Here is a 26,494-nt window from a genome sequence, read left to right as displayed (position 1 = left end):
AGCCTGAGAATGGAAGGGCTAGTGAGAGAGGCTGGGCTCAAACCCAGAGTTTTGGAAGCATGGAGCCTTCTGCAATCCCTGCCTCCAAGTAAGAGTAAACTCAAACCTCCTTTCGATTCTAGTAGTATTGACCAGTTCTATTATCCCTCCCTCTCCGTGGAAATTGTTTGTGTAAGTAATCCATGATCTCTGTGCTGCTAATTCAGTCCCAGTACTCACCCTACTTCACATATCAAAAGTGTCTGTCATAGTCAAGCTCTCCTTTCTCCAGGAAATACCCTCCTGGTTGTCCCTATTTTACTAACCACTCTTTAATCTCTGATGGTTCTTTTCATCCCCCAACCACTTAATCTTGGAATGTGCCAGGACTCAGTCCTGGGAACTTTGAAAGAAGTCTATACTTATTTCCTTAGTAATCTCATCCAGTCTCAGCTTTAAATACTCTTTCACACTGATGACTCCTAATTTCTATCTCCAGCCTGGATCTCTCCCCTGAACTCCAGACTGTATATCCAAGTTGACATTCCCATTTGGAGCCATCGTGAAGTTAATATGTGCAAAAGAGAATACCTGTTCTTTCTCAACTCATACCCCCAATTTTTCCTCAATTTTTTCTGTCTCAGTAATGGCGAGTTCAATGCTTTCCATGTGCAGCTCAAAAATCTTGGAGCCATAACTCACTCCTTTCTTTCTCTCTACACATCCAAAACCTGTTGGCTCACCTTAAAAATATATTCAGATCTCCTTATGACCTCCTTATGCTTTGGTCCAAGCCACCATCCCACCTTATCAAGATTACAGCAGTAGCCTACTACTTGGTCTTGCTTCCTTCCTTGATCTCTTACAATCTATTTTCAACTCAGCAACCAGAGTAATCTTTTAAAGTTTAAATCAGATTATGTCACCTCTCTGCTCGAAACCTCTAACAGATAAACCTCTAACAGATTAACAGGGTAAATGCCAAAGTTCTTAAAAAGCCTACAGGGCCTTAGATGATACAACCCAAGTTACTTTCTTTCTCTTACTGTGCTCTGTCTCACTCCCTCTGATCCTACAGTGCAGGCCTTGCTATTCCATAAATATTCCAGGCATGTCCCAAGTTTTGGGGTCTTGTACTTGTTCTTTCCTCTGCCTACATGCTTTTCCTTCAGATATTTATTTCGTTTTTCAAGTTTTTGCTCAACTGTGAGGTCTTCCCTGACCTCCCTATTTAAAATTGCACCTTCAACATTCACTATTTCCCTTCCCTACTTTTTCTCCATAGTACTTAATGCCATCTAATGAATATTATTTGTTTTTTTTGCCCTTCCCCAGATGCAAGATCCTTGAGAGCAGAAATTTATTATCTTTTCCCCTTCCATTAAACCTAGAGCAATAACTGGCATAGAATAGGCATTATTTATTGGATGAGCAATACTCAGTACATTATAACTTGTATTCTAGTTTTGTGTAGACAAATGTTTCTCCAACTATCCTGCGAGCTATTTAAGGGGAAGGGGGGTTTCACTGTGATCCCTTCCTCCAAAGTATCTATCGCAGTATCTTAAACTCAATAAATTTTTGACATGTTTAATGGAAGATTGGATGCAAAGAATCACTCATCTTAGTAAGGAAACAAGCATCCAGGAGAACCCTGCTAATGCTAAAGGGAAGCGTAGCAAACACCATGCCTGATCCATGTTCCATCAGCATCTGCCAATAGTTCCCAGCACACTGATATACCTGCACCTACTCTCTTCTCTTCCTGGTAAGAAATACATTGAAGAGTTAACATTCCTGGGAATAACTCTCAACTAGTAGGAGCAGGAGCTGGTGGGTAGATGCCCTAGCCTCTTCAGCCTCTAGCCAATGTGGTCAGAATAAGATGTCAGTGGTATTTAAGTAGAAGCTAGTATGAGTTTGTGAGTAGCGCATTTAAACATTTAAGAGGTCATGAACAGGGCTTTATTTGAAAACGCCATCTTAAATCAGTTATACCCAGCATCAGCAGTGCCTGGCATCTAGTAGGTGCTCAGTGGATGCTTGGGAAATGAACAAACATATACCTTTAATGGTGGGACTGAGCAGTCTTCAGAGATTGCTTGAAGATGAAAATGATGTTTTTAACTGCTAAACTTGAGCACACGCACACTCACACACTTTGAATTTCTAAGGAACGTTTTTTCCCTTACCTAAGAGAACTGGGAAGTAGCAGTTCATCGGTGTCCCCGCGGACACAGGCACTTAGGCCAGGATGGCCACATGAAATCTGGTTAATCCAGTCAATCCCGGAGCTGGGGCCAGAACCCCAGTGTCCTGCCTCCCAGTGTCTAGTCCTCTTTCCACAGTAGCCGCTGTGACCATTCCAAGAAAGTAATTTTGGGGACTAACAATGGTATTTTCAGATTCACTTTCAACAAAGTGTTACCATTTAAGAAAGCCTGCCAAAAAGATAATGGGGATCAAAAAGTGCTCTGTAAACTGTAAAGTGCTATCCAAAGGTTAGCTATATTGAGGTTCACTGCCAAGGTCAACAAACCTAAGCCTGGGCATAGAGCCAGCTCTTAAATTGGAGGAACTAAGGAAAGGCTGGTCATTCAAGGGACTCCTTCTTAATGGGACACCAGTATATTTTCTGGGATCAAATAAGTGTTAGAACTGATGATTTTTTGTCCTATTTTCCTTTTGCTTGTTTCTGAGACCACACACACGAGCTCCAGCCACCCACCTGTACCACCGGGCAGTGGACTGTCTGTCCAAGGTTTCCAACCGACTGGAAACACGAGTGTTTTTCTTCCACATTCATTTACATTTGTCCCAGCTGCATCAGAATTTAGATTCTGCACATACTCTGGCTCTCAAAAGCACATTCTTTTGCCCTCACACTACCTCTTTGTTATTGAACAACTGAATAAGCATTGTTTCCCCGGCTTGGCTTGTGAAAAAGGAACTCGATGAAGAGTAAACTTCACATTTTCTAGGCTTCCTTATCCTAGCACCCCGCACTAGAAGGGCGGCCCAGTGTTTGGTGACCTCCAGCATTAGGTTAACGATCTGGGTCTGGGCCCAGGCTGGATAATGAGCCTGTGAATAATGGGGCGCCGATTGTCAAGGCCTTATCGTGGTGAAGCTGAGAGGCAGAGCTCGCTTTGTCCTGGGCTCGCCTACCTTCTCCCTGAGCATCTTAATCTGTCCAAGCTAATGGTTTTGTGTGTCAGATATTCATTCCTCCCAAGCTCCCATTCAAGCGGCTGTGCACCGTTTCAGTCTCAGATGTTTCTACACTTAAGGGCTTGTAAAACAGTCAACGAAAGATAGTAGATAAACTTACAGAAAGCCTTCTGTTATAGGCTTGAAAAAAAAGCTCTATTTCTCTACTGTAATAGGAGTCCTGAAAAGCCCAAGTTAAGGTGCAGAAAAAGACTGAAATAAGAACACTGAAAGGCACAATACTGCACACAACCCTGCAAACTTTATTTTCTTCCACACTTTTCCCAAGTGGATACATACCCATGAGAAAGACAAATTTGGAAGATTTTTACTGCTGCATGGTTAGAAAAAATAAAACGGGCAAGTCCTTCCTACGTGTTTCCTGTTGTTTTTAAGGGACAAACTATTAGTAAACTTTTTTTGACCTAAGATCAAAACTGGTTGGGGGGAAATTAAGAAGTAAATGGTCTTAAATTCTTACTAGTTTCCCAAGTATCCATCTAAGAGGTTGAGCTAGAATCATTCTGGAACTCCAAGTCCTAGCCTAGGTAGTAATCTTTTCACACAACCCAGGGCCCAAACATGAGCTATCTCTTAAAAGACAGTCACTAAGTGGCGAGTAGGTGGGCTTGAGGGGATGGGGTGGTCTCAGCTCATCACTGGCTAGAGAGAGGACCTCTTACCTCCTACTCTTTTGGAACAAATTTCCAGCCAGAGTTTAAGAGACGAGGCTAAAGAGCAGCTGTGAACTTCTATTCTCCAGTAACAGTTCCCTAACTACGCTCAACTCCATGTCCACCGGTAAGGCTCAACAGCTAAGAGACAGCAAAAGAGGGAGCGAGGGAGAGAGAAAGGTGCTTCTGTTTCCTTTAAAATTAGATCGCTGAGGGCAAGAAAGAGGCAGGTTTCAGACCCCTGGTAAACTGAAAGCAAACTTCTTTATTGTACACAGTACAGAATAAACGCAGCTTGGCAGGATGCACACGGCCCTGCGCAGGGGAAAGTATTTCAAATCGACTGGCAGGTTAAAGCCTTTCTGCACTGTAGACTTTCCACACTCTGGAAAAGAAGCAAAACAAAACAAAAAAAAAACAAAACCATCCGGGAGGTGCATGAGTCCAATGGGAATGCAACCGTGATGCCGCCATCCTATGTCCCGTGACAGCACAGCCATGTCGTTACAGCAGGGAGGGGGAGCTCAGGCTACAGAGGATTATTTTCATTCTTGCTAAAATAGCATAAATCCATTAAAAAAAAAAACAAACCCAAAAAACAAAAACAAAAATCCCCAAAACCCAAACTAGGATAAGTAAAGAAAGGAAAAACAAATCCTATACAGCATTTACAACAAATAAATCTCTAGCCAGCTGGGGATAAAATATGCATCTATATATAGACTATGTGTAGGTTAGAAAGCTATAAATATGGTTTGAAAAGAGTCCTTTGATTAGAGTACAATGCTAATTAAGGCCCAAGCTATAGGTTCAACACCTTTGTGGGCTAATTAGCTTCCAATAGAGGAAATCCTTGTATTTCCATAGCCATCAAATACACCCCTTATTTTAGTGAACCTTGTCACAAATGTGTGGCTGATCATAAGGGGGGCTGTTTGAGACTATGGAGCCCTCCATCAATAGAAAAACAATTCAAAGCACAAGTCTTGCTTTCACCGAGTCAGCACTGTCCTTCACATATGAGGACCAGCACAGTCATTCTTAACGTGCTAAGTGTCATGGGAGCGGAATGCTATCAACAGAGCAGGCAGCAAGGTGCTACACTTTCTGATAATATTTCCTCTACTCTGAACTCAACTTTCACATGGCTTTAGCTGGGTTGTTCAAAACGTTTTCAATATAATACAGCAATCAGATAAGCTTTTTTTTTTTTTTTTTTTTTTAATTGGCAGGAAACTAAAATGCTAGCACTGTTTTACCTGTTGGTATCATATGTAAGTCTCAAACCCTTGTGAATCATACGTAGGGTTTAAAGTCCAAGAAATAAAGAAAAAGGAAAACAAAACAAACTGATGAAATGAAAATTGTCATCAGTCATACCTAGGGAAGAATCCCCAGGGTTCCCACCAAGTGGCCAGGTTTCAAATGGACATGACATGTATTATGTACATTTGTTTTCCAGAGAGGGCATGTTCGAGACCATGGGGAACTATACACATAAAGAGTCTAAGTGGTGTGTCCAGGCTGTCCTGCACACCTCAAAAATGTACAACTCAGGTGCAAACGTTCTGTCAGGCTGTCTGGTGCAGAAAGCACAAAGCAGGCAATAAAGTGGGCTTATATACGGCTACGGGGAAGCCCCGACAAAGCCCCGTTCAAGCTGCAACGTCTTCATAAGTCGGCACCACCCTGTCTAAGGGACACAGTGCAGTTACCAAAAGGTTTGTTTTTTTTTTTTGCTTTAAATACCAAAACTACAAAAATCAGTTTATAAACTGTTTTTCCAAAACAACCACCAAAACAAAACAATCCCCCTAATCAAAGCAAAACAAAATACTGTCAAAAGTGTTAATCACCCTTCTCCTAAAATTAAAGCCATCCACACACAGCCATGTGACTGGGAAGAGAAAGGGGGCTTGTTTTACTTGGTGACCACATGGCCAGAAGGTTCCCAAGAGTAGCAACGGTTTATTATTTAAGAACCATGGAGTGGGTGACAGCTGTTCTGACTCTCCCCGCTTCTTTCTAGGACAAGGGGAAACATTTCAGATGGAGCTAGATGAGCTCTCTGGATTTTAAGATATATTTTTAACCCTTCATGGTTTGAACCTCCCCAACTTGGCCTACCTACCGTCCAATGGGTTTGTGATTTCTTTTTCAATAAATTGTGCAAATCAGAGCCCTTCTATGTAAAGGCATTTAGTAGTCCATGATCAATGCAGATTGTCACACACTCTGTCCCGGTTTGTGGGTACTAACCTGAACAAGGTATTGCTTTGCATATGTTGTCCATGGGAAGGAGGCTCCATTGCAATCTCTTCCCAGAAACCTTGTCAGGATCAGAGCTGAGGCACCAGCATTTTGGTGGTTTTCTGCCCCTCCCTGTTCCCACTTCCCAGCCAAGGTATCTGCCTTTAAGGGTGCCAATCCAGAGACAGCTTGGGTTCTCCAGATAATACTCCAAGGGCAAGCTTTAGGAACAGCCAAAAACACAAACAAAACCACTGCCCTCGTTTGCCTGAATGGGAACTAACTCTAGGGTTTGGCGGCTCAGCACTCAGAAACTTAGTAAGCGAAGCCTTCGGCATAGGGGAGGCTGCTGCAGCGATCCATGTCCAGGAGGTAAGCAGGGTTGTCTTCAAAGTGGGTCAGTGGCAGGGTATCCTCCTCGTTGAGGTGGCACTCAGACTCTGCTTTCAGGAACGGACGCTGATTGTCAGGAAAGGCCATGGAGAAAAGGGCATCTGGGTCACAGACAAATTTGTAGACGTATCGCTCCCCAGCCACCTGTGACAGAAAAAACCACCTAATAAAGCCCAGCTGGAATGGGACATGGCGAGGACCAAGGGAAGAATAATGAGATATTTGTAAGTTACCAAGTTCTCAGGGAGCCAGGGACCAAAAGAGGCTCCTTAGTAACTGATTATCCAGATCATTCAGAATTATTTTGACAAATCTTGGGGACCTGTTACCTGCCAAGTGTTTTCTTGACACCACAGCTCATCGATCAAGATATCTGAATTTCAAATTCATACTAGATAGGCTCTTTTAGAAGAAAATCCTCACTGTTTTATATTCACGGCTTAGAAAAAAACCGGTATGCCGAGGCTGGTATCTGGTGTTACGAGACGGTATAAGGATTTAAGGGTACAATGCCGAAGCCAGGACATGATTTCAGTTATCTCCAAAGCTGCGTCTTCAGAGTATAGCTGTTATTTTGAAGGGCTAGGAATTTGATCAGAGAGGCTATGTGGGAATTTTAAGTTTGTCTCAAAGCCAAATGGTATTGCTCTTGAATTACCTACAGTGTTAAGTTACTCATTCCATGGTTCTGTCACACCAAGGAACTGGTAACTACCTTATATGGATTTTATCCACTTATAATATATTAGCACTCAAAAGCCTTGATTATCCAAAGGCCTCATGATGTAGCTCATGAGCAGTCTAGGTCACGGGGACCCCATTTTCTGCTGTCTGTTTAGTATCAGTACGACAATACATACCACTGAAAATCAAACCCAACAATCAGCCTCACTCAGGTAGTGCAAAGAGGCAAGGAAAAGTGGCAGAAATTACTGATAAAATACATTTATTAGACTCAAAATTTAAAATGTTGAGTTTAATCCTGTCCTTCAGTCATTCTGTTGTGATTTTAAGATCTCTTCTTAATTGCTGAAATATGGCTTTACTTTCAAATCTTGGGTTTAAGAAGTCTGCTGCTACAGTGGCAGGTTGTGGAGGTAACGGTACAATTATGCTAATGGGACTTAAAGCTTATTTTATGGTGACACTTCTATGTCCAGCCACCAGAAGATGGGTGTCTGGAACTCAGACACTAGAAATCAGGGCCTGTGGATGTGACAATGGATGATTAGCACCTTTACCAAGCAAGTCTTAAGGGGGGCAGACACCTATGATCAACCATCCTTACTTAGTTTTTCTAAGCCACAGTTTTATACTAAATCTCTGGTTCTCCACCTCAAAAGTCAGTTCACATATGTGGAAGAGTGAGGAAGAGGGCCTAGTGGAAATAATACTAGATCAGAAGTCAGGAGTGGATAGTTTCCAGTCTTACTTCAGTCATTAACAAGTCTTAACCGCCATAAACCTCAATTTTTCCTTTCAAAAACTGGGAGTATGGGATTACAACTTTTCTAAATCCCTTCCCACACTGGAATGCTTGCCATCACCTTTCATTCAGTTCTCATTTCCTCACATGTCATATGATAAATATAACAATAATTTCTATATACATATGAAATATTGTTTTAATTGTACATTTGAAACTTGATTTTATTAACCAATGTTGCCTCAATTATTTTAATTAAAAAAATAATTCCTTACATCGGATAGCACATTATTTTTTTTTCTGGAACATTTTCATGTATTTCACCCTGTGAGATTCGAGCAGGGATTACTATCTACATTTTTATTGGAAATATAGACTTTGGGAGGTGCAGTGATTTTCCTCAAAGTGTACAAATGGAAGTATCAGAATCGGAATCCACCCGAGCCTCATACTGGTGCCTTCTCATAGCTTTTCTCAGAAATAAATTTCTCTTCTACTTCCTTAGAAAACCTAGGAACTAGTCATAGGGACAACTCATCGCTATTACTTCAAGTTACTGTGTCTTGGTTGCATTCCCTCAGATTGGATCTGGAGTTGGGAAGAGTAAAGGAGTATTGGCTCTCTTTTGTAAATTTAGGATTCCACCTGATAATATTAACACTGAAAGGGAAGTGCGTGTTGGGCGAGGAGGAGGGAGAAATGAGAAGTGACTACTAATGGAGTCAGAGTTTCTTTTTGGGGTGATAAAAGGTTCTAAAATTGATTGCGGCGATGATTGCACAACTCTGTGAATATATTAAAATATTAAATTGTATCTTTTTTAAAAGGGAGAGGCAGTATAAAGGGTGACCACCGTCTTAGAGTATCTATTAACTCCGTGCCAAAAGCGAAATTAGATCCTCAATTCTGCTCCAAAGGAATTTACACTCCCATGGTGCATACTGACAAGTAATGGAGTTTCAGTTTCTACAGGTTCTGAAAGAGAAATAAGATTTTCTTATTCCTCTAACACTTATGAGTATTAAACCAACATAATTGAAGATCTAGGTATTTTAACAACTAAAAACTTCAATGAAGCTCTTGTGAGAGTGGAAGCCTTCAAGTCGATTCCTTCACATGCTGTTTTATAAATATAATAGTTGGCCTAAGTATCTGGACATTTTAAGTAAAGCCGAGGAGTCTAATTTTCTTATGGTGTGTTCTACACACAACCTCTGGTTTTCACTATATCTCATTTGACTCGTCTTAGGTTATTTTTTCCAAGACTTTTTCCTACCACAGAATCACTTATGAGGCTAATATTTCCTCCATTCAGTCTGTACAAGCAGTCTTTTTACAGACGCCCTGGCCATTTTCTTTGAAAATGGCAAGAGTGGTCTAAGTGTCTCTCACAATTGCTCACCTTCTGCATGATGCCTTTTTCATAGTAATAGCGTAGAGAACGGCTGAGCTTGTCATAGTTCATGGCTGGCCGGTTCTTCTGGATGCCCCAACGCCGAGCAACCTGCAGAGGCAGGAAAACAATGGAAACTCATTCCCTGGGCCTAGCGTTTTTCTCCCAGTCCCAGGAGAGCCAGTTCTGTGACCTGACTGCTCTGGTCAATGCTCCATTTCCCTAACCTGGAAGAAAAAGCATTTAATTCCCTCAAGACTAAACGTTCAACAATGGTGATGATTCAGTTACAACTGCTAAGAGGTGAGACCGAGAGGTGGAAGAATTCTATACTGTAAGATTGCAGAGGGTTTGGCTAATGTCCCAGAGGAAGCAGGCTCTCCACTGTTTCTCCACATATGAATTATTGACCAATACCCATAGGCCATTAACATGTTGCCATTAAGTGCTATGGTTTCTGTAGCAGTCAATAAGGAATAATTAGGATGGTCATTCCTGAAACATTAGAAACACACTAGTGAGTTGCTAATGGGCCAGCAGAGCAAAAGTTCAATTCTAATAAGATTGGAGAGGGGCTGGGAGATGTTTACTTATTGCAGCTCACCCAGTAAGGGGGAATCAGATCACTTCAGCCTGCTACCATCTAATCCCCTGCTCCCGGCAGACTTGCAGAATGGACATTAAAACATGTAGCACCATTATCTACTTAATGAAAAATTAACAGCATTTCCCAAACAGTTCTGAAGTGCATTATACCCACCCAGTCCACCTGAGATGCAGTGATAGAGGGATGTAACTGGAGCTGTGGGCAAAGAAACCTTACAGCCAGAAAACTTCCTAGTAGAATTTACCCAATTATTAGGGCAGACAAGCAATTTCTGTTTTCAAGTATCTCAACAATCCAAATCCTACTTATAAGGATAACTGTCAAGGTAGGAGAAGAATAACCCTGGAAATGTGAGTCTTCTCAGAAGGTTTTAAATGTATGCAAACCAGGGATCATGTTTTGGACATTTGAGGTAAGTTTTGGAAACTTTTTTAAAAAACAAGAGAACTACATTCATTTGATCTTTAAACAAACAAATGTTAAACCTGTAATGGGAAGTAGGGAGACCGAAAGTGGAAAAGTGGATCATAAAATAGCATTTCACTTAAAGTACTTCTCTGAAGTATTTGGGCAGAATGAAAGATATGTCTGAATTCGGGATTCTAAAATGACCTTTAATCAATACCAGAAATGATATGATAAATAAAGAGGAATGCATCTGACCTAATTACATTAGGATAATTCAATAGTCATCATTACACTCTGCCCTGCAGGAAACCATGTAAAAGTTAAATTTCCATTCGTAAGCTTCATGTCCCAGTGGCACACACGATGTCCCTGGGTCTCCTCCTTTCTCCATACAGTACCTATTCAATTCTACTTGTGAAAAAGCCAAAGGGCAAAATTAACCCAAAATTACATCCTGGTTAGAGAAGATAAACATTTTAAGCCAGTGGAAATATGGTATAAACAGAAACCTGCTAAACCAATATATGTCCCTCTACTCTGTTCAAAAGAAATGATGCTATGAAACTATACTTGAACCACTGTCAGCTACAAGTGATGTGGGGAACCTTAAAAGAAGCCCAGCCTCATTGTTTTACTATATTTAGTGGTGGAAAATAAATTCTTGAGTATTCTTTCACTTCAGCTACAACTTCTCTTTGCTGTCACTTGCTTAGGCTCAAGAGCTCACTGGAGAGAGGTTTTGTATTTGCACAGACTTCAAAGCAGCTGTGGTAGCCATAGTTACTGATTCATCCTCTTGGGCCACGGCCCTATGATTCAGTAGCCCTCACCAGGGCTGTTCCTTCTACAGGGATGCATAATGTGGCACAACTGCACAGCAGCTGGAAATTGGGGCGGCTCCATTTCTGGGGTGAGGAGAGCAGGCAATAGCTTGTTATCGGCTCTTTCTTCCTTTCATCTTTCCCAATCGTTACTTTGATAGCATGCATCTTGAGGACAGAGGCTGAAGGAGTTAAAAAATCCACATATCTTTTCCTCCCTTTTCAAGAGCGAGCAGCCACAGCACAGGGAGCGGCTCTTTCTGCAGCCCATCCTTTTACAACTCCCTATGGCATCAGTTATCTGCCACATGTTCAACAAACAACCCTACCCCCCAAAATATTCATTAATGCAGATTCACACTTAAAATGGCTCCAGATTAAAGCCGAGTCAGTCATAATTGAGAGGGTGCTAAGCTGGATGACTATCAAAAGACATTTGATTAGGGGGCCTGCCAAAACGCAGTTCTAAAACCACAATTTCCATGCACAGTGTAATGGATATTATGGATAATTACCCAGAGTGCACTACTCAGCCACACAGCTGCCTACAATTACGTCCCAAACAGCTTCCTCCTCCACTTCACCCTTCAAGCTCCCCCCATGACAACTTCTTACAGTTTTTCGAGGAGTTGGTATCTTCCTGACATTAACAAGAGAAGGGACCACAAGAAGTAGAGTGGGGAAAAATGTGACAAATGTTGCATGTCGCGAGGCTAAAGTGCACAGATGGAACAGAACCCGTGCTGGGTTAGGAGAACGGAACATTCAGAGTTCATGGAATGGATGGGGATTTCAAGGTGAGGTAGAAAGAAGTACTTCCTGAAGAAACGAACCTGTCCAATCAGCCGAGGGAACCCTCAAGGCCACCACAGACCTCTCACGTGACTTGGACGCTTGGTATTTATGAGCATTCTGGATTAATATTAGTTTCTTTATTAAGTAAGAAAGCAGGGGCCCTTTGCCATCTGTTCATCATTTTCTTTACCACTGGTAGGAGAGCAGAAGATTCAATAAGAGCTTTACAAAGGGTCATAACCAGGTTTATCTGTAGGTACAGCCTGTGCTTAGGCCTGAGGCAGTGGCAATAAAGTAATAAAAGCTCCTGTTTCTGAAACAGGATAAATCAATAAGGGCTGCTTACATGACAGATTTACATTCAAAAAGCTTCAGTGAGTCTAGGTGACATGCTTTTCTCAAGCCTCACATAAACCAGGCCATGTTATGAGGAAAAGAATGTGGGCAGATGGCTCTCCAGTATGGCTGGAAGCCTAAAACATAGCTCAATTTCTACATGACTTAGCCAAAAAGAACCCCTTAGAAAAACAGAGCGGTATCCAACTTTGGCTTTGAAGGTAGACCTAGTCTTAAGAGAAACTGTTTACAATACGAGATGTTGACACATTTGTATTTTTGTGAATGATACAAAATAGGGTATATCTTCTTTTATAATTGCCCTTAGTGAAGCCTTCCTTATTCTCCGACCAGTCAAGAATCTCCATAAGTTTCCAATGCACATATTCTCCTTTTCTCATCTTAACTTACAGACCATTTTCTTCTTCCAAACCAAGTGCCAGGTTGTTACCTCCTGCTGTTAACCCTCATGCCAACTCATCCCCTTGGTGTGCTAACATGAGCCCTGAAATAAATGAAACAAATCTAAAACTGTAGTTCTTGCTCAAATGTCTTCCAAGAAGAGTATTGTTTCCATTTTAATTACACATAACCCAAAGGTACCTTTTGCTCTGTTGGTTTAATATATAATGCCTAAATACATGCTACTAAAAGAAGCATATGTCAGATTTTCAGGCCTGTCATCTCTTTTCCATATAAATGTCTCTAGATTCTAAATCACACAGAGATTAAAAATCAGCCCCTTTGGAATATGTCAAACTGAGAGCCTGATTTAATTTACTTAGTTATGTGATAGTCAGGCAAAGGGCTCTATGATGTGTCTTCTCCACTGAAGAAATGGTACTGGTCCATAAGCCTGTCAATAGTTCTAGGCAAACAGAGAGTAAAAATGTTAACAAAGTTTCCTATTTCTATAAACAAAATAATGAAGGTTTATGCCATCTCTCAGCTTTTGAGATGGTATATAATATACTTTAAAAAAAATCTAAGCTCATAAGATTGACTAATCTCTAATAATTTTATTTCTTTAGGCGAGAGCCATTTGAAATATGCAGTGGAATAGTTGCGTCCTGTAATATATTACAAAGTGTCATACAAATATTCATGAAGCCTCAGATTTAGGCTATGACATATGAAGGCCGACACCAAAACAAGTTTATCACTGAAACAGCACTTGGAGAAGACTTTCCAAGAAGGAAAACAGACCCTACTTGGATGTAAGTTTTTATGGCCTCACTCCCCAGATTTTGCATAATTGTTACCAACACTTTTTATGTATTATTCTACAGTAGAGAACTCTGCCTGTCCACAAATTGTAAACTGTCCTTTAAATAGGAAGGGCAGGGCTAAGCCCATTGGGTAGGTCAGAATCTGAATGAGAAGGAAGAGCATATTTAACACAGTAAAAAACCTCAATGGTGAACTAAACGAACAAACATCATCATCATCAACAACAACCAATAAAAAATCATTCGAGTCAGCATCCAGTGCTTACCTCCTCGGGTTCTATCAGCTTGAACTCCATGCCTCGGCCTGTCCAGGCAATGAAGTGGGCATTGGCTGGGTCATCAAGAAGGGTAACCAGGAATTGCCACAGCTGAAGAGAACCTCGCCTCTGATAAGGGGGGCCCTCACGATACATGGTGGGTTCTTGTTTGACTTTGCCTGTTTAGGACAAAGATACATATATAATGCTTTAGTCTGAAGTTCCTCAGGTGACTTGGGCAGAAAAGACTGACAAAGGTGCTTTGAACATCTCCAATCCTACAGCTTAGCAACACACTGGATGGGGCTACTTACCTTCCAGCCTCTCAGGAACAACACAAGTGTCATCGAAGTACAACCGGGGATCTTTTTCATATGAAAAACCTGAAGGAGAATTGAAAAAGAATGACTATGTTGCTTAACAAATTCTTTGTTCTATTAAAACGCTGGATTTAAGAACTAAAATGGGATTTTTCCAGGTCCTAAGCCCTATTAACTGCTGTATCTATGCCAGACTAAATTCTGGGAGACTTCAAAAGGACTTAGGCGTTCATGTCCTAGTGTAATCACCCAAGCCTCAGGCGGAGCGGCATCGATTCCTGCTATTACAGCTAAGACTGCAGGGAAGCACTGAGTCACCAGTAAGTCCCTTCACATCTTGCTTATGAGGTCTGTATAGATCAGTGTCGCTGTGACTAAGCTTCTATATCTAAAAAGACATCTCATCTATTTCAGGTGCCCTAGCTGCGGGGATTTGGTTGATCTAGTATGTAGTCTTGTCATTTTCCTTTTAGTTAAAATATTAATTTTAACCTTTTTTATAACTTGTGCAGGCTGCCCACATACCACATTCAATTACGAAAGAGGTTGGAGGGAGAGAAGGGAGCTAACATGGCAGACTTGGCCCTGTGGAGGACTGCAACAAGCAGTAAGTTTAATAGCAAGTTAGAGTTATTATCCCCAGATACAGTGGAAGGAATCTGAAGATACTTTCTAGCAATAAAACTTATTCATTGTATAGGTAACAAAAGAGAAGTCAAGAAAAGGGGAACTGACTTGTCCAACAATACATGTTAAGTGGAAATGAAAGGAAGCTAGGGCAAAAGAGAAAGGGGTCAAGAAGAAGGGTGGCCCAGTTTTCTCATTCCACAAACCCTTAATACGCATTCGGTGCTGACAACCATGTCACCCTAACAAGATCAGCAGTTCAAATCAAAGCCTGCTAACAGACAGGCTTGATGGGGACCACATCCTTCCCTGTGGTCTAGCCTGTTTCGGGGGTGTGAGCACTCCAGTGTACTCTCCTCTACCAGCATACTTCTTAGGAGAAAGCACAAAGAGCCCATGCCTGGTAAATGATGCTCCTTGTACTCAGTTCTCTGATCCACTCACCTGGCTGTGTAGTAAAGGCATATGCGTGTTGGGTATGTAGCGGGGACAGGTAGGGGAAGCCACTCTGCAGTGAAGGGCTATCATTCGATTTTGAGAGGGATTCACTATGATTTGGAAAATCCACAGGTGAAGGTGCCAAGAAACAATCTGCTATTCTTTCTTCGCAATCAGCCCAGATCAAGTTCTTGGCAGAGCTAGCACATTTTTAAGAGGCCCGGGATGGCGAAAACACTACCCAACTTAAAAGAAACTGAGATTGTTTTGAGGTTTGTATTCTTCATTTTTGTTCTCCAGCCCCAAGCACTATTTCTCTGTTTAACTATATCAAAAGATGCACATTTTATTGACATTTATTTATTATTTAATCCATTAACCAGGAACTGTGCTATGAGGAGGTAAATAATGAGAATACAGACTTGGTGCTTGCTCTCATGCAGCTTGCATCCCAGCTGGTGGAGACAGACAATAAAGCAGGGAAAAAAGAAATGAGGCATGGTGTAGTGTGGAACATTAAAGAGTGCAGGCCCTGGAGCCAGAGTGATGGACCTAGATTAGCTGTGACCTTGAACAAATTAATTTCTCTGTGCTCTAGTTTCCTCATCTGAAGACTGGGGAAAATAATAATTCCTACCTTATAGAGTCGTGGCGAGAATTTAATGAGTTAATATATATTCTGTTCCATGGCTCTATTTATCTTTACACCAGAGTACCAAGAATGGCTCCTAGTAGATAAGTGTGCAATAAATGATAGTTACAAATTAAGAAAGTTAATTGTACATTGTGAAAGTACTATTAAGAAATTAAATGGATGATGTGAGAGCTTTATCTTATATTCTTGTCATGGATTCTAAATTCCTTGAGGATAAGGACCATGTCCTGAATATTTTATTATCTTCATAGCACCTAGTATATAATATGTGCTCAATAAAGACTTGAATAAATATGACAGAATCTACAGTATCCCTTAAAAGAAAAAGATTTAAGAATACAATGCTAAATTTTAAGCCTACAATATATTTATTTCCAATTTGGTACTAGAAAACTGTTTGACTTGTATGACAAACTGTTATACTTTATATTATCAACAAGAATTACATAATCCATCATGCTTCATGCTTTTTGCCTTGGCTACCAGGAAAGCTATATATTTCCCAACCTTCCATATGGATTTTGATAACTGAAATGTTTTAATGGCCTTATTATAAAGTCATTATAAGTATACTACTTCAAAGTTCACACACCTGTTATTTTTAGAGCTTTTCTTCCCTTAAGGTAAGCATAATACCTTCACAGTATACAGGAAAAAATATAAATCTAGATTACATTCTAGGTTTGGTTTTCAAACTAATCAGATGAAAGCCTGCCGATGAGTATCACTTTGGTGCATTTCGTGGTTTCTAGTCATCGCCACATGCGGTTCTCTAAAACATCTGGAAGATGCTGTTGGTTTAAGTGAAATTTAAGTCAGTTGAATTTGCACCAGCAATTACATCATTTGTGGCCACAACTATCTAATCACTCGAATAAAGGTGGCAGGAAGGAAGGGCCTGTTTAAGGAGTAAAGTAGAAAAGAAAGATTCATAACAGCATGCAAAGATTCCAGGTGAATGCTAAGGCAGGATGGCTATCTCAGTAATCACAGATGCCAATCAGAAACACTTGTTTCACTAACTGTTTCATAGGCATCTGTGGTCAAGCCTATGTAAGAAGAAGAGAAAAACCATGTCAGGGTAATTTAGAGCAATTATGAAAGCAGGTCTGTTTGAAACGAACTTCTTCAATGTGTGTTGGGGCAGGGAAAGGAATGGGAAAGAGTAGGGGAAAATAATACAAACTTGCCAGATATTCTGTGTGTAGTAGTAAGCAGTCCAATGCTTGACTAAAAATATTTCCTTTAAGAGCATGCTCCTTTCTAAATGTTGTAATTATGCATTTTGGATGCACGTTAGAATCTCCTGGGGAGCTTTAAAAACTACTAACCCTGGATCCCACCCCAGAATTTCTTATTTCATTTCTCTGGGTGAAGCTTGGACACCAAATGTTTTAAAAACTCCCTATGTGATTCTAACGTGTAGCTAAAGCTAAGACTTTCTATGGTAGTTCTCAAACTTGAGCGTGCATCAGATCACCTGGCTACTGAAACACAGATTGCTGGGAGTTTCCGATTCAGTAGGTCTGGGCAGGTCTCGAGAATCTGCATTGCTAACAAGTCCCAGGTGAAGCTGATGCCATGGGTTTGGGAAATCACACTGCTCTAAATATTTATAGAGAGATGAACATGACAGAAAACGAGACATATTTCTAGGGAAGCTGTTCTAAGAAAAAACCCTACCCTGTTTCAATGTTCAGAAGAGAACTTCTGAACCTACCATCTCAAGTCCTAGCACAATCCCTAAGTTCCCATTTAGGTCAGTGGTGTCACATACAGCTGTATATACAACCTTCTTGTATGGGAATGTGGAGATGAGGTTGGCTCATTCTTATTTCATATTATCGCATCAACTCCTAAAAGTTAGGGTCATTATTACTGAAAACCATGGCAGGCCTCTTAGTGCTCGGCAGCATGCCTCAACCTCATGTGCAAAATAACTGAATATTATGATCAATCAGCTCTCATATTTATGAGCTAAGGAAGGTTGAACTTCAAATCTTAGCCTGGAAACCGAGCAATTTTAAGCTTCTTTGAATGTCTATGTCTATGTCATCTATGTCTCTCCGTCTCTCTGTGTGTCTGTGTGTCTGTGTATCTGTGTGTCTGTGTCTGTGTCTGTGTCTGTGTCTGTGTCTGTGTCTGTGTCTGTGTCTGTGTCTGTGTCTGTGTCTGTGTCTGTGTCTGGTCTGTGTCTGTGTCTGTGTCTATGTCTATGTCTACGTATATATAAAGCTGCTTACCTTCATGGCTGCTGGAGAAATAGCCCCCTCTCATGTAGGATGACTGGCAGTTAGGCACTTCTGAAAGAAAAACACAGACATACAAACTTTTGTCAATGGTTTCTGCAGCTGAATCAGTACATCAGTTGAACTGCGACTCTGCAATAAAGCCTCTAAACCTTCTCTTTCTCCAAGGTCATGTCTTCTGGGTTTTTTTTCCTTAGGAAAGAAGTGCCATCCCAATAAAGAACATGAAAACCACTATAACCCACCACGTAAAAGTAGAACTCCTGACTCCTAACCAAGAGAACTGGGAGGAAAAAATGATGCATCATTCTCATAATCTGCTCATTTTAGGAATTAGTTAACATGAAACCTGGTAAGAGAGTTAATGGTGGAAGAAGAAATTGGCTTTTAAAAGGCCAAGCTCGGCATTCTGCCTATAATGACTCTGGAACTTTGGGGTTAGGCATGGGGGAGGAATATCACTTTAGATCTTTCCCAATTTGTTCTCCTTTGCAGCTTATGGTCACAACCAATTCTGCTGCAAGAGGTGAGGGTATTTTTAGGCCAAAGAGATTAGGGGATTCGAAGCTGTGAAGCTAGGACAAGAACTGGCAGGAGGGGGACTGCAGTTTGGCAAGTACATTTTCACCATGCTATTACTATCAGAAATGAAACCCATGCTCAAGTGATCTCTTCTTCACGTATCACATTATCAAGGTGTTCAGTAAGAAAAAAGACAGTCAGTTGAGTTATGCCATGTGAGATAAGCCTTGACACCAGGAACACCACTCAGATAAAGAATTACAGATATGGTGACATCTGCTGGGTATCTTGCTTTAAAGCAGTGGGGTGGCGTGAAATACTGGTCAGGACAGAGTAAAATGTCAATCCCAAAACAAAAATGTTGCTGGTCATGCCTGTTCCTGAGAGAAATACATCAAAGCCATCAGGAGGAATGCCAGTGGAAATTTTACAAGCTATTAATACCTACACTTGGTAATTTTTCTACCATAAAGCAACAGATGTCTCTCTTCTGCCTACCTCCCTAGCCTTCCCCATAACCAATTTCTGCCTGAATTGAGCAATCTATGTAATATCTCACAGAATGCCAAGAGCAAATTCTATATTCTATTCCATTTGCAAAAGCCATTCAAGTACATACCGCCCCACCCCTCCCTAGGGTCTTCAAGAAAAGCATGCCCAGGGAAGGCTGAAAACCTATCCATCACCCTCAAATTCCTTTAGCACCAAAAGCAAAAAGAATGAAAGAGTTTAAGTCATCTCTCAAAGAAGGGAAAATAAAGAGAAGGAAACAGTTTCTGAGTGTGTAAGCTGCAAAATTCCAACTCTCCTTTCCCCTAATGATCTCATTTAGTAAGCCTGGCCTATAAGATCTATAGTCAGTGAGTGAGTGAGTATGTGTAAGAGGGAGGGAGAAGGTCCGAAAGTACAGCTTAAATCCCTGATATGCTTAAGTTTCTAAACAAGAGTAACCCATAACCAAGTGACAGGTGCCCTAACATGTTATACCTCTCCCCGTGTACACCGGCAGCCACTGAAGGACACAGGATCATTCCCAGATAAAAGTACTGCACTTGAGCAGTGAATCCCACGAAGCGACTGATAGGACAGCCTTTTCCACGCATGCCCAGCACCCCACATGTCTACGACAAACCAGGTGCTTTCTCAGAACACCATTCACCTCAAGAACATAAAGAATCCCATCTTACATGTGAGCTCTCTTACTTATACTTACATTAAAAGCTTATGAGTCTGTTGTATTAAAAAAGAATGAGAATGAAATAGGGGCAGGACTGAAATGTAGAAATACTATTCCCTGTGTCCAGTGACCCTAAGATAATAGGTCTTAAAAAGAGTATCACCAAGATTGGACCCCAGCAATATTGAGGCTTGGCCTCAGTACTCAGCACCACTTCTGAATGCCTACTGCACATCCTACCATTTGCATGGCTTTTCTGTTTTGTTTTGTATTCGGTTATGCATAAGCATGTCTGCTTTAGTAGCTCCTGAGTTCTTTGAGGGCAAATTTTATAAAACTATTCCCAAAGCCCTGCACATAAAAGACACTCAATAACAACCAGATGGATGAATAAGAGAATGAAGAAAGGAATGGCATGACTTCATACTAACCTGAATCAACGCAGTAATCCCGGGGCTCCTGCTTGATTCCCATTGGTGACTGAAACCCATGTGCTGGGGGGCCCGGCATGCCTGGGACCCCATGTTCATAGAGTGGGTCATGATATTCCTGTTTGAATCCCTGAGGGGGCGGGGGAGCTGCAGGGACAATAGGTTCTGACATTTGCCGGTGGTAACTGGGGCGATTATCTCCCGGAACTCCTGACTGAGGAGGGAAGGGATGGCAGGGTTCTGACAGTTGTCTCTGAAATCTGCAAGAAAGTAGTTATACTGTTTAGCTAAGAACATGACTAATGCCTACTATAATTTAGCACTGAGGATTAGCAGTTCAGATTAATGGAATTATTGGCAAAATACTTATTAATGCTTATTTCTGGACATCGTACCCTCTTCCCAAAATTATATTGCACATTTCAAGAAACCTCTTGAGTAGGGACTGGCAAGAAACAATCAAAGTAATGACATGGTAGCCTCTTATTTTCCATGCATGTTTATTTCATACACAGTCTGTGTAGTTGGGTCAGATTATGTATCTAAATATATAAAATCAATTACCTGCAAATGGCCCTAACACATACATATATGCTGGTTCGCTAGTTCGTTCATTCTCTCGCCATAGACAGAATTTTTAAAGACCAAAGCATACAAATTGATCAATTAGAAAATGTAGTTTAAAAATCCCATATATAACAATAAAAAAATATAAAATCTCTAAGAATAATCAGAAAATGTGTACGCCATATAAGAATAAAACCTTAAACCTGTTTTGAGGAAAAGAGCAAAGATCTAATTAAAGAGAAAATATTTAGCATTTTAAAGCTGTTGATTCACTGAAAATTATTCTATAAAAGCAATGCTTCCCAACCAACTTGATAAAATGATTCTTCTAAATTTTACTTAAAAAATTAAATAATTTTTGAAAAGAAATAATGATCTATTAGATATTGACAAATATAAAACCACAGTAATTAAAACAGGAATACAAGAAGTGAAAGATAGGCATATTACTCTACGGCCATGCCACCCTGAACGTGCCCAATCTCATCTGATCTTGGAAGCTAAGCAGCGTCGGGCCTGGTTAGTACTTGGATGGGAGACCACCTAGGAATATAAGGTGCTGTAGGTGTTAAAAGAAAAGAAAGACAGGCATATTAAAGGAACTGAATGGCAAATCAAAACTGTCAAGTATATTCCAAAATTTAGTACGTGTTAAGGTAGGAATTTCAAATTAGTGGGGGGAAAAGTTAGACCTGTTTTATACCACATGCCTAAATAAATTTCATATGGATTAAAGATTTAATGTGAAACTACAACAGTAAAATAAATACATATGAAAACAGTCTTGGAGTAAGAAAAAACCTTTTATATACATTGTAGTAACAACAGAAATCATCAAGATAAATATAAATTTATATTTATATTAATTGTATAAATTTCTATTAAGTCAAAAAAACACCAGAAACAAAACCAAAAGAAAAACAACTGGGTGAAAAAATTTATAGCAGTCATAAAATACCAGAAATAAACCGTAAAATTAAACAAACTTGGAAAAAAATGTTACTACTGTTGACATAAAGGGCTTTATAAAATTCAATAAAAGAACATTTCAACAGAAAAAATGAGTAAAGGACATAAATCAGTAAAATCACTAAAGAAAAAACACTAATGGACATAAACAAAAAGTTTAACTTCATTAGTAATCAAAAAAGCACTGCGTAAAAAGAGAAATCGTTTTTTCTGATCACCTAAGAGGATGAGTAGGCAGTTAGTAGTAAATTTGTGTCTGGCACATAAAAAAATACTGAAGTCATAGATATAATTAGATATAGCTACAAAGATGGTCACCAATGTGAATGTCTAACAAGGAAACTGGCTAAGAACATGCTAATAAAGCCATTTAGCTGAAAGGAATCATCAAATGTGATATAAAATGTAAGGACCTGCAAAGGTATTTTTGATATACTAAGGCAGGCTGGGAAAGTACAAAGACGTCAAATATTTACAAAAAAAGAAAAAAATATATATATATTTATGGTGTCATAAAATCCTGAAAAGATTTGCACCTAAATGTTCGTGTTACTTGCTTATCTTTGGGTGGTTATGGTGATTTTCTTTTTTTTGCTCATCTACAGTTTAATACAAACACGCATTTATTTTGTAATAATGACACTCATTAAATAACAATAACAAAAGACATAGTGTTATTGTTATTTAATGAGTGTCATTAACATCCTTTAGCTGTAAGAGAAATCCAAATGAGTGCCAACTGCTCTGGCCCTGTGGGGAAGGCACTGTAGTGAAAGAGAAAGCCTGAGGTCCTGAAGCGATGCCCCTTACTAGGGAAAGGATGGAAAAGAAAGCAAATTATCTTGGCTTCAGTTTCCTCATATGTAACATGGGAATGTATTATACATCCAAAATGCTACTGGAATGATGAAATAAAATCATGTCTACAAAAGCATGGTTTCTGGCACAGCTATAATTACTGAATGACTAGAACAGACGACATCAAAGGGGGAGGGGAGGTTGTGTAGAAGTTAGAGATTATAACCCTCAGTGTGAGGCCTCAACCCATGAAATATGCATAAGGCACTAACCTATGTGTATAAAGAAAAGCATTCGAGAACATATGCCCTCAGGTAGAAAGTATGAGCCAGGTTCAGGGAAAAATAAAGGATTTTAGAACAACCAATTTCAATGAGTTTTTAAAAATCAATAATAGCTTTAACTGAAAAATTTGAATTTGATTTGAATCAATCTGTGGCAACAGGTGGCCAACAGATTTCTAGAACATCAAGATTTAAGATCTTAAACTGAAGAGATTAGGTGCAGATAAAGCACTGTTTAGATCAGGGTTATAGCACGGCTCTCACTGGAGAGTCTTTACTACCCTTATCAAGCAGCTCCCGAAGATCATTTTGTAACATGAAGATCATCGAACAATTTTACATATACTTATCCTTATATCCCAGATACTTTTTACATATACTTATCCTTATATCCCGGAATCTGCCTGGCCAACGTATTAACCAAGTTTTATAAACTAGATAAGGTTCAGTGCTCTAAGAGTCTTTCTAACAGCATGACAGTGGAACTTCATCAGGGATGAGACTTTCAAAGCTGCTGCTATTTAAGGAAACTCTTCCATGGTATTTGAAGAAGCGTAAATCTGAAACTTGAGGTTAGGCTTGGCATTTAGAGTACAGGCACCGGCAGCGCGCAGCAAACCTGGAATTTTGAAGAAAATTTTGAAGTGGGCAGAAAAGAAAGATGAAGATATTCCTAAGGCCTTTTTAAAATAAGTACCTTATCTAGTAGGAAGAAACAGTAATAAGGGTACCATTATCTCCCTTTCCCCTCTGCCATCATCTCAGCACCTTCAAAGATGACCTCCACAAATCACTTCCTCTGATGGCTCGGAGATGGCACGAACCATTCAGTTCTGTAACCAGAGTCCTTGCAGCTGGCAGGCCCAATCACTCCACTTCCGCTTGGTGCTCATCTTCTCACCTTCCAGAATGAAACTCTAGAGCTGTCCTGGTACAGCCCCTTCAGGAAAAGGTACTTCCATATGGGCACCAGCCAGCAACCCCCATCCCCTCCCTCCAGCATAACTTTAAGGATTCATGGAGCTTAGGTGGGATCTGCAGACAGAGTCTATGATTGAGATTGTTCTGTCTTGCTTTGTTTTGAGGGAGTGGAAGTGGCAGAGGGAATCTTAAGGGTAGGTCACAAAACCAACATATTTGGAAGAAAGATTCAGAGCTTGCTGCTGCTAATGGTTTTTATTTGCAGAGATTAGTAAAGTAATTCAGTCCTTCTCCTCAGAATACATTCTGTGAACTTTACTCACTGACCTTCATTTGAACCCCCTTCGCTTGTCTGCAATCCTTTTGAAGTATCTAAGAATGTGCTGTATACATAATACAGCTATGACAAAGATGCCTCTTGTTTACTGAAGCAGGCGATCATTTTCAATAGAAGAGCGGCTTGGTTCCTAACAAATCTCTTCAGCCTGGCTCCCCACCTTCCCAAACCCATTCCTTCTATCCCCACCCATATCTCCATATCCCAACAGAATTTAGGCTGGTAGCGAACTCACAGTTGGTGAGCAAAAGGAGACTGACTTCCGAGGGAGCCTAAATTCAATAGGCTACAGATTAAGGCTTTTTCGGTGCCAGTTTATTTAAAGAACCAGTTATTTATTTATTTGTCAGATTTATATAGCGCCTTTCCTCCCAAGAGTTCACCCACGCTACCAACATTTGGTTTACGTTATGAAAACCGTTAGATGCTTTTTCTGCATTTCCTTTTCGGTTTCTGCTGCCAACACACAGAGTAAACACAATGCTTAGAGGAAGAAAGGAGAAAAGTATGGATTCAATAAAGGCTACGCAGTGGCCCTGGGTGCCAGGTGAAGTATGGTTCAGAAGCCAGCTAAGAGGTGATACAGAAAATCAGCCAAGAAACCAACACCACATATTTAATATTCCCTTTAAGGCTAAGAGAAGATAGAAAACAGAGAAGTAAGAGGCTCTGGCTGTTATGTCAGAACATGCTGGGTGAAATCCAGTCTTTACCACTTACTAGCTGTGTGACCTCGGGTGAGTTACTTAATTGTTCTGAGCCTCAGTTTCCTCGTCGATAAAAGGAAGACAACCAAGATACCTGTTTCAAAGGTCTTTTGTAAAGATTATATTAGATAATGCATGAAACAGGGCTCAGCAATCTGCTAGGTTCTTAATATACATTACCTTCAAACATTACCATCAACTTCTCTGCCCCACCTCCAAGCCCAAAACAAGCCAAATTCAGAAGTTATGCAAATGTAAGGGCAGATCTTAAAGAACTGGGAGAAGATGAAAAACACACACACACAAAAAACAAGTGCACTAGTTGCCTACCCAATATCCAGTCTCCTTTCTCTGAAAGAGAATGCTGATTTATATTCTTGGTGACAATGTGCCACCCAACTTCACATTAATGTTTATTTTCCTGCCATAAACCAAGAACCAGACACTGTTGCAAAACAAAATCTAAATGCTGTCCCCCAAAATCCAAGAAATAATTCCAATTTCACAAGAACTATTACAGAATATATAAAAAAGAAACCCTCTACTCATTCGATGAGTATAATCTCAGTGCTAACACCCAACAAGGACAATGTAAGAGAAAATATATATTATTCTCAATCATAAATAGTGATAGAGAAGTCCTAAACATATATATTGGAAAACCAAGTCCAGCAATATACAAAAGATAATATATAACGAATAAGTCAGGTTTATCACAAGAATATAAGGTTGGTTTCATATAAATCAATTTAACTTTCCACAGAAAGACATTAAGGGAACAAATTCATTAAGTATTTGATAAAATTAAACAACCATTCATATTAAAATCTCTTAGTAAACTAGGGATCGAAGGACATTTCCTTTAGCTTGATAAAGGGTAACAAAAAACTACAGAAAACATGGTGCAATGCTGAAAACGAGCTCTCTTAAGATTCAGAACTAAAAACACCCATACTCTAACAATTAGAAGTACATTATTCAGTCTGTTAAAGAAGGTTTCATTAAGCATCTATGAAACTCAGTTTCAGATCCCAAAGTGAGTTTGTGCTGCCATATGTAACATGCTATTAATAAGAATACGCGGAGAGGAGATGCATCAGACACATTCACTTCATTCCAGGCCAGGCTACAAATGTGACTAACAGTCAAATTCCTCCCTCTCTAAAAACTACAAAATCTGAAGGACAGAAATGAGCAATTTATCAGGGATGGGCTTTAAGAGAGGAAGCAGAAACAAGAGAAAAACTTGAGTACGTTAACTCTCTTAATCTATCAAGCATCTTTAGAGAATGAGTACTCTTCTATAAAATCACAATTCCAGATAATTTAAGCTCATCCTTTGATGCTTTGATCGTAACCACTGAGGGAAAGAACTTTCTCAAGCAGGTTAGGCCATTTGCTCTTTAGGATGCCACACGAAACTGATCCTTTGTTGGTAACTCCGGCGTACTGTATTCTGACCTTCACTTTCAGCAGGGTAGCCTGATACAATACTGATGCCCTTAGGGGAGCATCAAGAAGCAGAGAGTTTTTTCATCAGCAGGAGTATTTTCTTAAATTTTGTCTTTTCTTGAGCTTTTGCTTCTTGATGCCAAGTGAGTGAGAGAGCAGCGTATTATTCCTTAATTCTTAGGTGATACATTTCTTAGTGGAACCTCTTCAGTTGAATTGTGGGGACTCAATTCATAATGTAGTAAGAAATGGTACAGTAAAA

The 26,494-nt window shown here is 40.1% G+C and overlaps 1 protein-coding gene and 1 pseudogene across 1 annotated transcript in view; one reads left to right on the top strand and one right to left on the bottom strand.

Annotated features, from left to right (window-relative positions):
* Positions 1-4,108: 4,108 nt before the first annotated feature.
* ETV5 (ETS variant 5) overlaps positions 4,109-26,494 on the bottom strand; it is a 53,968-nt gene continuing 31,582 nt past the window's right edge. The window contains exons 8-13 of the mRNA XM_011382037.2: positions 20,198-20,457; positions 18,062-18,121; positions 14,093-14,161; positions 13,788-13,957; positions 9,335-9,436; positions 4,109-6,650 (exon numbers count right to left, since the gene is read on the bottom strand). Coding sequence (XP_011380339.1) covers positions 6,429-6,650; positions 9,335-9,436; positions 13,788-13,957; positions 14,093-14,161; positions 18,062-18,121; positions 20,198-20,457 — 883 coding nt within the window. The 3' untranslated portion in view covers positions 4,109-6,428. The remainder of the gene's footprint in view (positions 6,651-9,334; positions 9,437-13,787; positions 13,958-14,092; positions 14,162-18,061; positions 18,122-20,197; positions 20,458-26,494) is intronic.
* On the top strand, positions 21,214-21,332 carry LOC111734470 (annotated as a pseudogene).

The sequence above is a fragment of the Pteropus vampyrus genome, unplaced genomic scaffold (assembly GCF_000151845.1).
Source record: "Pteropus vampyrus isolate Shadow unplaced genomic scaffold, Pvam_2.0 Scaffold14, whole genome shotgun sequence".
Taxonomy (NCBI): domain Eukaryota; kingdom Metazoa; phylum Chordata; class Mammalia; order Chiroptera; family Pteropodidae; genus Pteropus; species Pteropus vampyrus.
This window is presented reverse-complemented; position numbering and strand designations above follow the sequence as displayed.